General features: G+C 42.1%; 2 protein-coding genes across 4 annotated transcripts in view; one reads left to right on the top strand and one right to left on the bottom strand.

Annotated features, from left to right (window-relative positions):
- g6fl (g6f-like) overlaps positions 1-617 on the bottom strand; it is a 23,272-nt gene extending 22,655 nt beyond the window's left edge. The window contains exons 1-2 of the mRNA XM_088998504.1: positions 264-617; positions 1-149 (exon numbers count right to left, since the gene is read on the bottom strand). The exon at positions 1-149 is cut by the window's left edge and continues 196 nt beyond it. Coding sequence (XP_088854630.1) covers positions 1-149; positions 264-333 — 219 coding nt within the window. The 5' untranslated portion in view covers positions 334-617. The remainder of the gene's footprint in view (positions 150-263) is intronic.
- A 4,201-nt stretch (positions 618-4,818) lies between these two features.
- The window catches only part of LOC148897104 (nectin-2), a 133,851-nt gene continuing 122,772 nt past the window's right edge, over positions 4,819-15,897 (top strand). The window contains exon 1 of one of the 3 annotated variants that reach the window (XM_088999780.1): positions 4,819-5,180. In XM_088999780.1, the coding sequence (XP_088855906.1) occupies positions 5,117-5,180 (64 nt within the window). In that variant the 5' untranslated portion in view covers positions 4,819-5,116. The remainder of the gene's footprint in view (positions 5,181-15,897) is intronic. The other 2 variants (XM_088999782.1, XM_088999781.1) reach the window with 2 other exon arrangements.

Raw genomic sequence — 15,897 nt, 5'->3', positions numbered from 1 at the left:
CGAGAGCACCAGTTTCCAATCGCCCCCGCCGAGGTCCTTGACCATCCAGTTGATGTTCACGCCGGCCCTCGTTTCCGCAAGGATGCACTCCAACGTGGTGACTCGCTGATCTCTGACTAGCACAATTTCATCCCAGTGGCCGACGGCGCCTGCAAATCGCCAGCGTCAGGTAAATAGCGCACAATTTCTCCCAACGGGAGACGCCGGCCGACAGTTGATGTCACAATATTTGGGGGAATTTCTTGGAAAGGCTTGTAGACTACCTGTGGCGTTGACAAGGTAGGAACGCTGCAACGCTGAGAGAAGAAGAACGGTGAGGAAAACAAATGCCATCGCACATTTGAAGCAACAAAAACTATCAGTGGACTAAATTAGCTTATTTATTTATTTTGGGTCTGCCCACCAAACAGGATGCAGGGAGAACAGGAAACAGAGTGTGTAAAAGCCTGATAGTAGCTACTACACATACACACACACACATACGCGTTTTTATGCTTTCTGGGGACCACCCTTTCTGAAACGTTTTTTGTTTTCTTTATGGGGACCAGGTTTTTTGTCCCCATACATCAAATGGTCCCCAGGACGTGACTGTGTAAACAGGGTTTTGTCCCCATAACCACATATAAACGAGAGCACATACACACACACACACACACGCACGCACACACGCACATGCACACACACACACACACACACACACACACACACACACACACACACACACACACACACACACACACACACACCGGTTTTAATGAACCATTCAACTTTTGGGCTTATAATAATAATACAGTAAAGTCTCGTTATATCGATATCGGATATATCGATAGTCCCGGTTATATCGATACTATTTCTATGCACGCATTGAGAAAATTACATGCAAACAGGGTCGGATATATCGATAGTCCCGGTTATATCGATATTTTTTCGGACTCCCTTGAATATCGATATAACGAGACTTTACTGTAATAATAATAATAATAATACATTTCATTTATAAGCGCCTTTCAAAACTCTCAAGTTCACTTTACAGTTACAGGATAAGTTTTTCTGTGGGTGAGCAGCGGCAGCCACACGCGCCAGCGTTCACTCAACCCGAAAGTAACTCGGATAGAAAGCTAGCTGGCTAATAGATAGCTAACAGATAGCTAGCGAGGCCTTCACTCAACCCGGAAGTAAGCTTAGATCACAACTAACCTGTTTTATGAACCTGAGCCATTATTTGTTTCCTACAAATACATTATACGAATCGGAATATAGTGGCGGGGTTAAAATATTGAAGTTGAGGAAACCTATGCAGTGATACCTCGGCTTATGAACTTAATTTATTCCGAGGCGAAAAGTGTGTCTTCCAAACGTTAATTTCCCATAGGAAACCATTCAAAAAGAGAATACAGTCATACCTCGTTTTATGAACCCCTAGGCTTACGAACTTTTCGGTTTACGAACGTTAAATTTATGAAAATTTTACCTTGGCATACAAACTTTTTCGGGATACAAACGGAGCTGCCACAATGAGGGATGTGTCGTTCGCGAACGAGCCCGTTCTTCTAACAACAAAATGGTGGCCGGCTGGTTTTGGTCCTTTCTTCCCCGCCCCCAGTCTTGGATTAAAGCCACGTGATTGGTCAAGAATGCAGCAGTGAGGGAAGGTGGTTTAAACATTAAAGAGACAGGCAGACGACAGAGAGAGTTTCAACTTTGAAAGTTCAAAGGCAGAGTGTAGACTGCAAGGTTAAAAAAAATCCTATCAATCAGGATCCACAAACAACCCACACAAGCCATCTGTACACTTGATGTAAAAAGCTATCAACCCAGCTAAACAGAACACAATGGATGAGGAACTAGATAAAATTATGGCAGGGAAAGCACCTACAAGGGATCATTCCTCAAGATGGTGAAAGAAGAAGATTATTTCACTCATCAAGTGTTTAATACTGATGAAACCGGCCACTCCATTCCATCATGCCACCAACGACCATCACAAAGGTAAATAAAACAACTTTATTATATAGTACAGTTTATTTCTTTAATTATAATACCATAGCACATTTATTATACATAAAATAAGGAATATTTTGTGTAGTTTTAAGGTTTAGAAAATTAGAAAGTAGAAAATTATGTTTTATGGGGACCTGGGAACGGATTATTCTCATTTTAATGGTTTCCTATGGGAAATTATTTTTTGGGATACACACTTTTCACCTTACGCACTCTGTCTGGGACCAATTAAGTTCGTAAGCCAAGGTATCACTGTACTCAATCATGCCAACCTTGCCAAATGATTACCAAAATTCCTGACCTCAAGAAATGCAAATAGTGTTAAACTTGGAACATCGAAGGCAGAGAATAAGAGAGATGAAATGAAAAAGTTTTTGGGTGAGTGTGGGTGCACATCAACCCCACCCTTTGGACGACATGTCTTTTACATCCCATAAATGGCTTTAATTAAGCTAAAGGTATTATCTGCTCCCCTGAGCACTATTTTATTTTTCATAATTACCGTCGGGCGTAAGGAGGGGAAGTGGGGAGTGAGTTGGCGAGATGGAAGGAAAGGGAGAGAATCTTATCGTGCTCGTGTAATGCCGGAGAAAGTGAAAAGGCGAAACGTTCTCGTGTGTTGGCGAGACGTGCGTCCCCTCGGTTGTGGGTAAATAATCGCCATAAGACTCACTCTCATAAATTTACCGCCAGTGTGGGAGTCTTTTTCTGGTCACTCCGCGTCTCATTATCAGCGTCACGGCAACCCTCGAGAGATTCCCGAGACGACTTGAATGGAGGAGAGGCGAGAAGGACGACTGGACAAAGAAAGAAAAGGACGCCGCGAGAAAAATGTCGGCGGGCGAGGAGGGAAGGGGGGGGGGATGAAGGGTGTGAGATGGCTTGAAAAGAAATAGATGAGTGAAGTGGGAAAGAAAGAAAGAAAAATAGTTTGAAAAGTTGTGTAGCCGTGGAGGATGTAATGAATTTGAATCGCCATTCATGAGAATGACGTCTGACGAGACAACTACAAATCTCGCGAGACTTCAACACGATGAACCCCCATCAAAGTCAGAAATATTAAAGCAATTTATTAAAGTATGTTCTAAAAATAAAAACTTTGACTCATACTTGACATCTTTATAAAAACAACAACAACAACAACAACAACAACAACAACAACAACAACAATAATAATAATAATAATAATAATAATAATAATAATAATAATAATAATACATTTAATTTCTAAGCGCCTTTCAAAACTCTCAAGGACACTTTATAGCCACTGGATTTTTTTTGTGCGGGTGAGCAGAGGCAGCCATTCGGATGTGTCGGTTGTCCTTTAATTTTGCATTTGTATGAGGATTTAGTGTTTAAAAATGTGATCTAGTTTTTGTATCGGTAATGGATGGGTTTCGTGTTTTTTTTTCATACATTGCGTGCGAAGTTCATCAGGTTTCATTGATTTCAGTGATGTCAGCACACCTAACTTGTCCATGTGTCTCAGTAGGAGTGAAAATTGAAGCAGTAGAGTGACCGCAGATATTAAAGCGACTTTTAAGAAGTCAATATGCATGCACAGAAGTTATAAGCGGGTGGGGGGTGGGGAGGTCTTTGCCCTCTCCCCACAAAAAGTGGCTTTCAAACGATAATAATAAAGCCCAAGAAAACTTTGTTGGCATTTAAAATTCGCATTGCTTCTCTTTGCTTGGCCAAGCATCTCGGGGAAAATGAAATCTCTGTTAAAGTAAAGGAAAGGGCATGATATGCTATAATTTGTTTTACTGACGTGTACGCTATATTGCCTGACCTCTGACGGTTATCGTTACGTTCACCATTCGCACCTTACCGAATACCCTAAATAAGACGTTGACACTTGTGGGAATGGAGGCGAGATCAAGAATTGTGGTTTTGAACCGCACGGCTTCCGAAGATGTAATTATACTGACTGCAAGACGCTTTGGTTTTAAAGGACAACCGACGTCACTTTTTAGTTTCCTAACTGACATCAGAAAAACGTTTTATAGCATCTAAAATACCCAAAACATGCAGTATGATATTTTTAGTCAAATGCAAAACACCAATAAAAATGACTTAAAGTGTCTAAAAAGTACTTCAATTTGCATGTGCGTGTGTGTGTATATATGTGTGTGTGTGTGTGTGTGTGTGTGTGTGTGGGTGTGGCTCTCACTGAAAAACATTTCTAAATATTTTACTTTTATGGCTCTCTTAGTCAAAAGTTTCTCGACCCCTGATCTATACATTGACTCTAAAACGATTTGCAAAATCCTGCATTGATCTCAGAGTTGTATTTGATGTTAAACGCCAGAGGGCGCTAGACGCCTCGAAACCGACTACCATCTATTGCACAATCATTGAACCGGTGGGACAGGCTGGATTGTCGATTGTCTCCGTAAATTATGTATTTTAAATACTTCTTCGGGATGCACCGAGTGACTAATTATTGCAAGGGTAGCAAATATATTATTTAATGTGTTTTATTCCCAAACTTCTAAGGTTTAAACTGCTTCAGGCGATTGCAACAAGTTGTACACTGTTATTTTATGTTACTTCCGTGTTGTGTGAATGCTGGCGCGTGTGGCTGCCGATGCTCACCCGCAGAAAAAATATCATGTGACTGTTAAGTGTCCTGAAGAGTTTTGAAAGGCGCTTAAAAATGAAATGTATTATTATTATTATTACACGAAACACTCCCACCCAAGTAAAGTAAAACTCCACCTGGGTCAGCCGACACCGCTCTTCCTGGGACTTGGTGGGGGCGGGGCCGTGACGCCCCATCCGCGCTGACGTCACTACGCTCACTCGGACGAACGCCCGAGCTCGGGAGTGAAGAAAAAGGGACTATTTGCTGAAGCGCAAGCAGCGCGACAACACGCAGACTCGCTCACAAGAGTGAGTCAACCCGCCGGGAATCGTTTTATCTTTGTGACGTTATTTTTTTTCTTTCATCACGGAATTCATTTTAACACGCTCCAGCCAGGAGGCCACTTTTTAAAAGCGAGATTATACCTGACGTCGGACTTTCCCCCCCCAGACCTACTCCCGTCTCATTTCCCAGCAAAGTGAACCTGCTGCACACCCTCGCCTTCCCCTGGAACATTTCGGAGCGACCATGTCCGGTCAAGACTGCATTCAAGTGCTGCTTTTGCTCCTCACCTCGACACTTTTACCGCACGGTAAGCGAATTCCCAAAACAAGTTTTAGCCATTAGTAGTTTCGCTACCACCTTGACCACCTGTCACGGACGCGGAAGTCCGATCAGGTGCCCCCTCGTCCACAGCGATTTAAAAAATAAAAAAAATAGCCATTTGAATATGAATAGAAACATTGAAAAAGCAACGTGTATGTGAAATTTTGTGTACTTATCGTGTTTTCGGCCTCGTTTCGCTTTTTTTTTTAAACCGGAGTTTCGGTATGTGACGTAGTGCCTGTTTTAAGGTGTGGCTCCGCGGGGCTGCAAGGTGTCTGTTTGCAGGTGATTGACAGCTACGTGAGCATCGACACACAAGCACACACACACACAGACTTTAGTGTCCTTGCTCCCTTGCACCAAAACCACCCATCTCCCATTGCCACGCTTGCTTTATTCCTCACATCAACCTCAGTTAGTTCCACTTGACTTGCAAGGTCCCGCAAACTTGTTCTTAATGTACTCGAGAGAATAGCAAAGTGGGAACTTATTGTTTGTTTGTCTAGGTGCCATCGCCTCTTTCCTCCCTCCCTCACCCCCTCCCCAACATTCAACTGTGAGTCATTCACCGAGCTAACCGTTTCACATACATTCCCGTGACATCAGGAGCAAATCCTCGCCTTGTTGATAAGACATTCGTTTGTGCTATTATTTGCATATTTTGTTCATACAATACATATCGATTTATATCGCGCTTTCACAACACCCGAAGCTGTCACAAAGCGCTGAACAAAACAGTTAACATCAATTAAAATCATAAAGATAAGATCAAACATGGACAGACGCAAATGGTGGATTACTTTTCTCCTCATGCGCTTTGTTATTGAAAGCAGTTTGAGATGGAAACGGGGGGATGACGTCATGCTCAAAATGTGCACGCAAAAGATCCGTTTACTTCTTTTATCATATGTAAATCCACTTCATTTCCAAGCGGTGACTTTCAGTTACAAATTTTTGTCGGCGCTGCGGATCGCTATTTGTAATGTTGTCACGCCTAGTTGTTCAACCAGAAACTGTGAAATGTCAAAAATCTGTAATAAATATTCTCAAAAGACTGAAAAAAAATAAATATATAATATATTATTTTGCCCTAGCAAGATAGCTAGCTAGATAGCCAGACAGCAATTCGATAGCTAGCTAGGTAGCCAGCTAGGTCACCATCTAGATGGACAGCTAGCTAGATAGCCAGCTAGCTAGATAGCTAGCTAGATGGACAGCTAGCTAGATAGCTAGCTAGATGGACAGCTAGCTAGATAGCCAGCTAGATGGATAGCTAGCTAGATAGCTAGCTAGATAGCTAGCTAGCTAGATAGCCAGCTAGCTAGATAGCCAGCTAGACAGCTAGCTTGCTACCCAGCGAGACAGCTAGCTAGATAGCCAGCTAGCTAGATAGCCAGCTGGAGAGCCAGCTAGCTAAAAAGAAGTGAAGAGAAACTGCTCCCCTCAACATAGTTACTGTATAGCGATTCACACTCTTCACCTTAGTGCAATAAACATCAAAACATGGACAAGAGAAACTGACAAACGTGTCAACACGCTACCACGATGGAACGTATGAAGTCAAAGGTCAAAGTCATCTTTATTGTCAAATATGCTAATATGCATGACATACAGCACAGATGAAATTACAGTCCTCGCGGACGCAGCGTGCAAGGCACTTAAAAGAGTGACTTTGATGAACATTATAAACACAACCGCCAATTTGCCGCGAGAGAGAGGAGCTACTGCAAGTTGACACGCCGCCATCTTGGGGAAAAAAAAACAAAAATAACAAATAATATGACAATACAAAGACACAGAGAGTCATTTTTTTTTCTTCAGCACTTGCTGTACCCTCTTTGTGATATGAAGCAGTTCTAGATGAAAGAGAAGATCAAAGCATCCTTTTAAGCAGTGGTTCAGGGACGTCACGGTGGAATGTGTACGTCTGCTTCCGGCTAAATGTTGAAATCAAACACGAAAAGAGATTGTCTCACATAAATCCGCTTCAATTCCAAGCCGCGTCAGTTCCACATCCATGTAGTGGCAACATAAAAATAATGATAATAAAATAAAATGATATGATAATTCAAATTCCTTGTGTGTTCTACATACTTGGCAATAAAGATGATTTTGATTCTGATTTTGTTTAGAGCGTTAATGGCTGGATCGGAGTCATTGGAAAAGGTGATGGGCAGGGTGCAGAGGGTCCAGTAGGATTTTCCGCGCCTTTGTCTTGATTCTTGCAGTGTGCAAGTCCTTGAGAGTGGGTAGCGAATGATTTTTTTTGTGTGTCATTGTGTGCGAATCCTTCTTCAGAATCAGAATCAGAATCATCTTTATTGCCAAGTATGTAGAACACACAAGGAATTTGTTTCCGGTAGAACACGCTGCACTAGTATCGTTGTCAAAAAAACTGCTAAGTGGCACTATACAGTTCCATTTTGGCTTTTCCAAAGCAAATATGCAAAAAAATACCCTCGCCTGATTTTCATCCTATCCACCGAAAGGGCGGAGCTCAAGAAAATGGCTTCGACGGATTTAACGTGACATCCGACTTTTTGGAGGTAGGCGGGGAAAAAAAAAAACGTCTTTTGCCTCCGGAGTCTGTCGAGCGAACAGGTGATAGGCCACTGGGAGCGATTCAGTCAGTAGAGCAAGCATCCGTGGCATGCAGCTAGCTAATTAACATAAAAATGCGAGCGTGGTGAAAACCGGTTAAACATTTTCTCAGCTTCCCCCACCCCACCGTGCTTCGGCTGTTTTGTTTTGGCGGAGTAATTAGGGCAAGTATGTAGGCCTGCCGCAACCACCCGGCGTTCGATTCCCAATGTTTTCGCCATTGACCGCGAATGCACGCCGGTGACTTATTCATGCAGCGGACCTTTTTATGTTCACTTTGATTGCACGGAGCATGGAGGAGTACTTGTGGCGGAGGCACAAAACAAAAGCGTTTCCATATTTATGAGAGGAGAACAATGCACAGTTTAAGCGGTACGGGCAGAAGCGTTTCCTTTTGAGTTTTCATGCATTTAAATCATTTGATTTGCGCAACTGAAGTCGACGCGACGGTGACGTGTTGGTGCGCTTTGTACCTGTTGTGCTTTGACGCTTTCCACCTGTCTGAGCCAAATGGCTGATTGCCCTTTTTTTTTCTTTCCCCACTTTGAAAGTTTCATGCTGAATTTAAAATGAGCTGTTGCATTTTTAATTGAGGGAGATTCGCGTGGTTAAATGGAATGCATGTAAGGAAATGGAAAAGCTGGCTATCGTGACTTATGACTAGCATTTTGAAAACAAACCGTTTTTGGTTTAGTGGCAGTCTTTTTATCCTTGCGCAACATTTAATAAAAAACAAAAGATGGCCAAATCCAAGTACAGTGATACCTCGATTTAGGAACCCCTTGGCTTACAAACTTTTCGGTTTCCGAACTTTACATTTATGAAAATTTTACCTTGGCATACGAATTATTTTTCGGGAGACACACGGCGCTACCACAATGAGTAATGTGTCGTTCGCGAACGAGCCCGTTTCTCACAGAGAAAGCACCTAGAAGGGTATAAAATAAGGTATATTTTATAATAAGGTATATGTTATAAGGTATATTTTGTGTAGTTTTAAGGCTTAGAAAATTATAAAGTAGAAAATTATGTTTTATGGGAACCTGGGAACAGATTATTCTCATTTTAATGGTTTCCGATGGGAAATTAATTTTTGGGATACACACTTTTCGCCTTACACACTCTGTCTGGGAACCAATTAAGTTCGTAAGTTGAGGTATCACTGTACAGTGATACCTTGGCTTACGAACTTAATTGGTTAAAGCCACGTGATTGGTCAAGAACACAGCCTTTCTTGGGTATCACTGTACAGTGATACCTTGGCTTACGAACTTAATTGGTTCCCAGACAGAGTGTGTAAGGCGAAAAGTTCGTCTTCCAAACATTTATTTCACACACAGCACGTTTATTATACATAAAATTAGATACATGGTGTGTAGTTTTAAGGCTTATTTAGTTGAAAATTGTTTTATGGGGACCTGGCAACAGATTATTCTCATTTTAATGGTTTCCTATGGGAAATTAATGTTTGACAGATGGACTTTTCGCCTTATCACTGTATAATTTAGGCCATTATGTCCTTCTTGTTTTTAGATTGGGAATAAAAAAAAAATAAAATGGAAAAAAAATGCCACCTTGATGTCAAAACTAGCGTGAGACATTGAGGTCAGAAAAGTTTTCGCCGTTACCATGGTGATGGTTTTCTTGAAGAAGACTCGATTTATGTGGAGTGGGGAAGGGATTGGATGGGGAGGGGTGGCATTGTCTTTCTGGCTGACTAAGCGAGCGTGCAAATGGGGGGGGGGGGGGGTGACGGGCTGTCTGAGAAACTGGTGGGCACGCAGGGTCGTACGCGAGGGAGGAAAGGCTGACCGACTCACTGCCTGTCTACTTTTAAATGAATCATAGCTCATTTGATTCACCTTTTGAGCATTGCGTGGGGGGCTTGTGGGGGGGGGGGGGGGGGGGTGGAGAACTTTGTGTTGCAAAATTATGCTGAGTGGTTTTCTGCAAGCTTCGGTTCAGTTATTGGAAAGCAGGTCGGCAGCATGCGATTAAGATGGACGAGGACGATGACCCCTGCCCCCCTGTACTCACCCACCTCTTCTCCCACCCATCCACTCCTAATTTCCCGCCAATGTACATCCCACCCGTCGGCCCCTTCAGTAATCTGCTGTCTAGCGCGCACACACACACACACACACACACACACACACACACACACACACACACACACACACACACACACACACACACACACACACACACACACACACACACACACACACACACACACATTCCTGTTTCAGTGGTTTTGTGAGGTCCGGATAACTCCATATAAGGAGTGAGGACCACCGTTGATAATAAATTTAGAGAAGAACTAGTGTTACATTTGAACACTAAATATCACCCCACTTCAGCTTTTTTAAAAACAAATAAAAAATGGACTACAAACTGAAATAACAGCAGGAGTGAGGTTTCTGAATGGGTACATTCAAAGTCCTCACCCCTGTAGTGAATTTGATTAAACTATCATTTTACTTTTTGTGGTATGAACTTTTTCCTCTCGGTAACCACGCACACACAAACATAAACACACACAGTGAATAAACAGTGTGTGTATTCAAGTGAAATAAGAATACACACCCAAAAAATCATTTTGGGTGAATTTATGAGGACCTCTCTGAAACTAACAGATGCATTTATATACCCTCTAGAAGCCTTTAGAATGAAAAACTTGTGAGGACCGGCTAAAAGGTCCTCACATGTCAAAAATGTCCTCACGACAAAAATGTCCTCACGTTGGTGGTCCTCACAAGACAAGTCATACAAACTCACAAATACGCACACTTGTCAGAAATGTCCTCACTACGTATCGTATAAAATGTTAGCAGTCCTCACAAGACTAGTCATACACACACACACACACACACACACACACACACACACACACACACACACACACACACACACACACACACACACACACACACACACACACACAAAGGGCCTTGTTCTCATTTTTTTATCCCACCCTCCCATCCAGCCCCCATCCAGTGCTTTTGTTTGAGTGACAGTCATTGGTGTTTTCAAATCCTCACCCTGCCCCCGCTGGACGCAAGGCCATGTTGTTTATGGCAGGAACAACATGGTGGCGTGGGGGGGTTGAAGGGTTGGGGGAGGGGGGGTGTAATAGCCTGATGTGGTCTGTCAACATAGTTGCAGCTGAGCTGGCGCCTGGATTTTATCCGGCTGCTCGATGCCAAGCAAGACCCGGAAGACCCAATTTAGGAACAGGGTATCTCCCTAAGACACACACACTGGTACAAATCACTCCCACTTCACGGTTTGCTGTCTTTAACTTATTCACTGCCAGACGATGTGCAAAAATGTATTCACTCCAGTGCCAGGGTTTGTGTCATTTTCACTCAAAATGCAGGACCCGCATAATATTGAGTTTTAGGACTATGTAAACATTCAATGCAGCGTAAGAAATCTTAGACGCTGTAATTTTATTGTGGGAAAAAAAAAACATTTAAAGGACAATCAACATCGCATTTTTGTTTCCTAACTGACATCAGAAAAACGTTTTGTAGCTTCTAAAATACCCAAAACACGCAGTATGATATTTTTATTCAAATGCAAAACCCCAAGAAAAATGACTTCAAGTGTCCAAAATCTGCAAAAACTTGAGCTGCGAATTGGGCATTTTCAGAAAGTCCCGCCCCCAGTTCGCGACGTCACTTTGGGGGGAAATGCATCACCAAAAAAGAGGCAGAAAATGGCGACCAATCTCCTGTGAGGAATTAATCAGCACGTTTCCACAGGTTGATAAATCCTTATATGGAGCTTGGTCGCCTTCTTCTGGCTCTTTTTGGTGCAACCCGACGTTTTCAGACCAAACAAGCACAGCAAAATGCATTGACGTGATGGAATGAATGCTACAATGTGTCCTTTTTTTCGGTCAGGGGCGTTCCTTCAGTGACGTCAAGACTTCCGGAATATTCAGCGCGAGTTTTAAAACGTAAAATATAGCTATATGCGGTGGTATCTTTGTACAATACGCTCAGTAGAAGTCATTTGAAGCCATTTTACAAATTATGGACACAACTTGTCCGGAGACGTCGGTTGTCTTTTAATTCCTAAATGATATGGGTCTGGAGTTATCTGAGCTTGCAATGAGAGTGGCTGTCTCAAATACAATGCAATACATATTGACTTGTTTTCAGAGATGTTCGATGTTCACTGTGGACAGAGACTCGAACGCAGAAAGATTGTCTTTCCTGCCAGCAGGAGACGTAGCCATTCATGACATGCGCCTGAATTCTGCAGCCCCTCTGCCAAGCTATTTATTGAGAGTATATGCAAATTAAAGTGATACATTAATAAAACATAGTTTTCTTGATTCGAATACCACACCTCTTGAGGTCTAAGCACGGACAGCTGTAAGCAATAGGGCATTGTCTTTTCCTTGAACTGATACGTTTGTAACCTGGCTAATTAACTCTTCCTGTGAAGGAGTTTCAAGTCGCAAATTACTTCGGTGATAAAGGAGTTTCCCCAAGTCCTAAATTCTGTCCAAGGCCAGATCTCCTCGATGAAGATGACAGTTTAACAAGCTGTGTCTGTTGACCTCAGATTGACCCCAGGTTGTCTGTGCTTCAGTCGTTTGTTCGAGTCACATTGCCTCAAAATGGCACGGAATAAATTATTCGAATCGATTGCAAACATGTATGCTTTCCTCTTCAGAACTATTTGAATCATATTCATAACTGGACGAGTAACAAGAAAACATATTCTCCGAATCTGAAGCCATTGTTTGGATTCTCCAGCAAGGCAAGACGTCTTGGGGTGACGCCACGAACAAGGGGGCGGGACCTTCTGAAACTGGCCACTTCCGGGTTATTTTTTTTTGCAGATTTTGGATACTTTAAGTTATTTTTATTGGTGTTTTGCATTTCACTAAAAATATCACACCGCGTGTTTTGGCTATTTTAGATGCTATAAAACGTTTTTTTGATGTCAGTTGGGAAACAAAAAAGTGATGTCGATTGTCCTTTAAACTGATGAGAAGTCTTAACCATCATTAGCGCTAAAATTAACAACAAAAAAAACGCTGCAAAAAGCCTTCGCTTAGCTGAGCGCTAATGAGGTACTAAGCATTTGCCTGTTCCTTCTTTTATTAGGCATGCAGGAAAAAAAAAGGGAATAAACTCACGGCGATCCATCAATTACAATCACTCTTAATAGAGCCGACATCATGCTCATTGTGGGCTACGGCGATGATGAATGGCGGCGCGCTTGGCAGCATTGCTCAGCACGCAGGCGGGTGGGTAGGATAATGCGTACGACTCATGGCGCCCGCCGTTCAATGGCAACGGCGTTTTTATAAACAACACAACCACGCATCCACTTTCCGGAATAAAAAGCTAATGTATGATGAGCAATAATGGTGGCAAGGTAGGAGAGATTAAAGATGAATGGTGAGGTTGTTCAAAAATTAATAAAAAAAAAAAAAAAACGGTGGGAGGCAAGTTAGCCCTGAACGCTTTAGAACAAAGATGCCTAATTGAAGTTCTTAAAGGACAACCGACGCCTCTGGACAAGTTGCGTCCATAATTTGTAAAATCACTTCAAATGACTTCTACTGAGCGCATTTTACAAAGATTCCACCGCATATCGCTATATTTTACGTTTTAAGACCCGCGCTGAATATTCAGGAAGTCTTGTTTTTGAGTTGGTGACGATGCCCTAAGTGACGACACTGAAGGAACGCACCTGACCAAGAAAGCGACACACAATGCATTTTGGTGGTCTGAAAACTTTGTGTAGATGGCGAAATTAGAAGGGAAAACGCATAAATAAAGCGATGGTGAATCGTGTGTTGCACTAAGACTACTATTTGATACTAGGTGACACAAATTCCCAGCAGACAAATCAGCCCATTTGCAACGGAGCTTGGGCGCCAGCTTCTGCATTTTCTGGGACGCTACATTTCAGTCCAGATGCCTCAAAATGACACGGAAGGACTTCTTTAATCGATTGCAAACATGTATGCTTTCCTCTTCAGAACTAGTTGAATCATATTCATAACTGGATGAGTAACAAGAAAGCATTTTCTCCGAATCTGAAGCCATTGTTTTGATTCTAGAGCAAGGCAAAGACGTCTTGGGGTGACGTCACGAACAAGGGGGCGGGACCTTCTGAAACTGAAACTTTCTGAGGTCATTTTGAAGTAGTTTTGGGACCATTTAAGCCATTTTTATTGGTGTTTTTCATTTGACTAAAAAATATTAGCCTGTGTGTTTTGGGTATTTTAGATGCTATAAAGCGCTTTTCTGATGTCAGTTAGGAAACATAAAAAATGGTGTCGGTTGTCCTTTAAGGACCCTGAAATGCTGTCTTGGGGAGAAAATAAAGTTGAGAATTCTGTAAGGGCTTTCTGATTCATTTCCCTTTGTTTCCATTTTTTTAGCGCTTTGTCCCACGTTCAGCTGTTGTTAAAGCGCTATATAAATATGTATGTATTGCATTGTATTTTGGACAGCCACCCTCATTTCAAGCTAATAACTCCAGACCAATATCATTTAGGAATTAACTTTTTTTCCCGATGAAAGAAGACAGTATAAGGTTTCTAACTCCGTATTGAATGTTTATGTAGTCCTAAAACTCAATATTCTGGGGATTCTGGAGTCAAAGTGAAAATGACAAAAACCCTGGCACTGAAGTGGACACATTTTTTTGCACATCGTCTGGCAGTGAATGAGTTAATCAGCCTGACACAAATAATGACAATTTTAACTCATTCACTGCCATTCCTGAATTTATGGCTGATAAAGCGCTGGTCAGACCTCTGGCAATGTTTTTTCGTCCCACGATGGGGCAGCATTTGCCTTTTGTACAGTTGCCCCCATTTCAAGCTGAGATAACTCCAGACCCATGTCATTTAGGGAATAACTTTTTTTTTTTCTGATGAAAGAAGAGAGTAAGGTTTCTAACGCTGTATTGAATATTTATGTTGTCTTAAAACTCAATATTCAAGTGACAATGACAAAAACCCTGGCACTGGAGTGGACACATTTTTGCACATCGTCTGGTAGTCAATAAGTGAATAAATCCCCTGAAAATGTTGAACCAGCAGGCCCTTTTCACTTTTAAACTCTTCCCCCCCCCTGCTCGAACGTCGACGGTTCACCGGCCGCGATGATGAACATGCTGGATGTCTTCCAAGGCTTTTCGTCCTCGTATATTTTGATAAACGAGCGTTGACGTAATCATTTAGCTTTGTGGACTTTTCATTACCAGTAACCCGAAACACAGCGAATCCATCAGGCCTTATTGTTGACTTGGGGAATATAAGCAGACTCTAGAGATGAAGCATGAGGAGCAATAGGGCTTGGTTGGGGGGTGGGGGGTGTTAAGGGGGTGCGTAGAGCTCGTTGTGACATTGAAATCACAAATAGCTAGCTAGCGGTTGGCTGGCTAGCTATTAGCTGTTTAGCTGGCTAACTATCGGCTATCTATCTGACTATCTATTAGCTGGCTAGATATTAGCTATCTGTCTAGCTAGCTATTTGAGTCAAGAAACACATTAGCTATCTAGCTATCTATTAGCAAGCAGGCTAGCTATTAGCTATGTTGCTAGCTTTCGATCTATTTGAGTTATTCCGGGTTGAGTGAACGCTGGCACGTGTGGCTGCCACTGCTCACCCACAGAAAAACTTTATCCTGTGACTGTAAAGTGACCTTGAGTGTTTTGAAAGGCGCATATAAATGAAATGTATTATTATTATTATTATTATTATTATTATTATTATTATTATTATTATTATTATTATTATAATACATACGAGCGATGCAGTTGATGAATACTGTAAGTCAACCAGTGATCCTGTGATGAGGAGGAAGTGTTGCGGGATGACGAAGAATGTTGACGTGTGTGTGTGTGTGTGTGTGTGTGTGTGTGTGTGTGTGTGTGTGTGTGTGTGTGTGTGTGTGTGTGTGTCTATCATTCCCAATCAGCAGCTGTGTTATCTTGTGTAGACATCACTTCTGAGGAAGTCCTGTTTTAATCGCTTCCTCATTTAACGAAATCCGTCTAAAAGCCATTTTCCGTCAGATCCTTGTGACTAAAAGGTTTACATTTACGTGCGACTGGCCAA

This window comes from Hippocampus bargibanti, linkage group LG06 (assembly GCF_051943395.1).
Source record: "Hippocampus bargibanti isolate YZ-2025 linkage group LG06, ASM5194339v1, whole genome shotgun sequence".
Lineage (NCBI taxonomy): Eukaryota > Metazoa > Chordata > Actinopteri > Syngnathiformes > Syngnathidae > Hippocampus > Hippocampus bargibanti.
The sequence above is the reverse complement of the archived record's forward strand: the minus strand, read 5'-3'. Positions and strand labels throughout refer to the sequence as shown.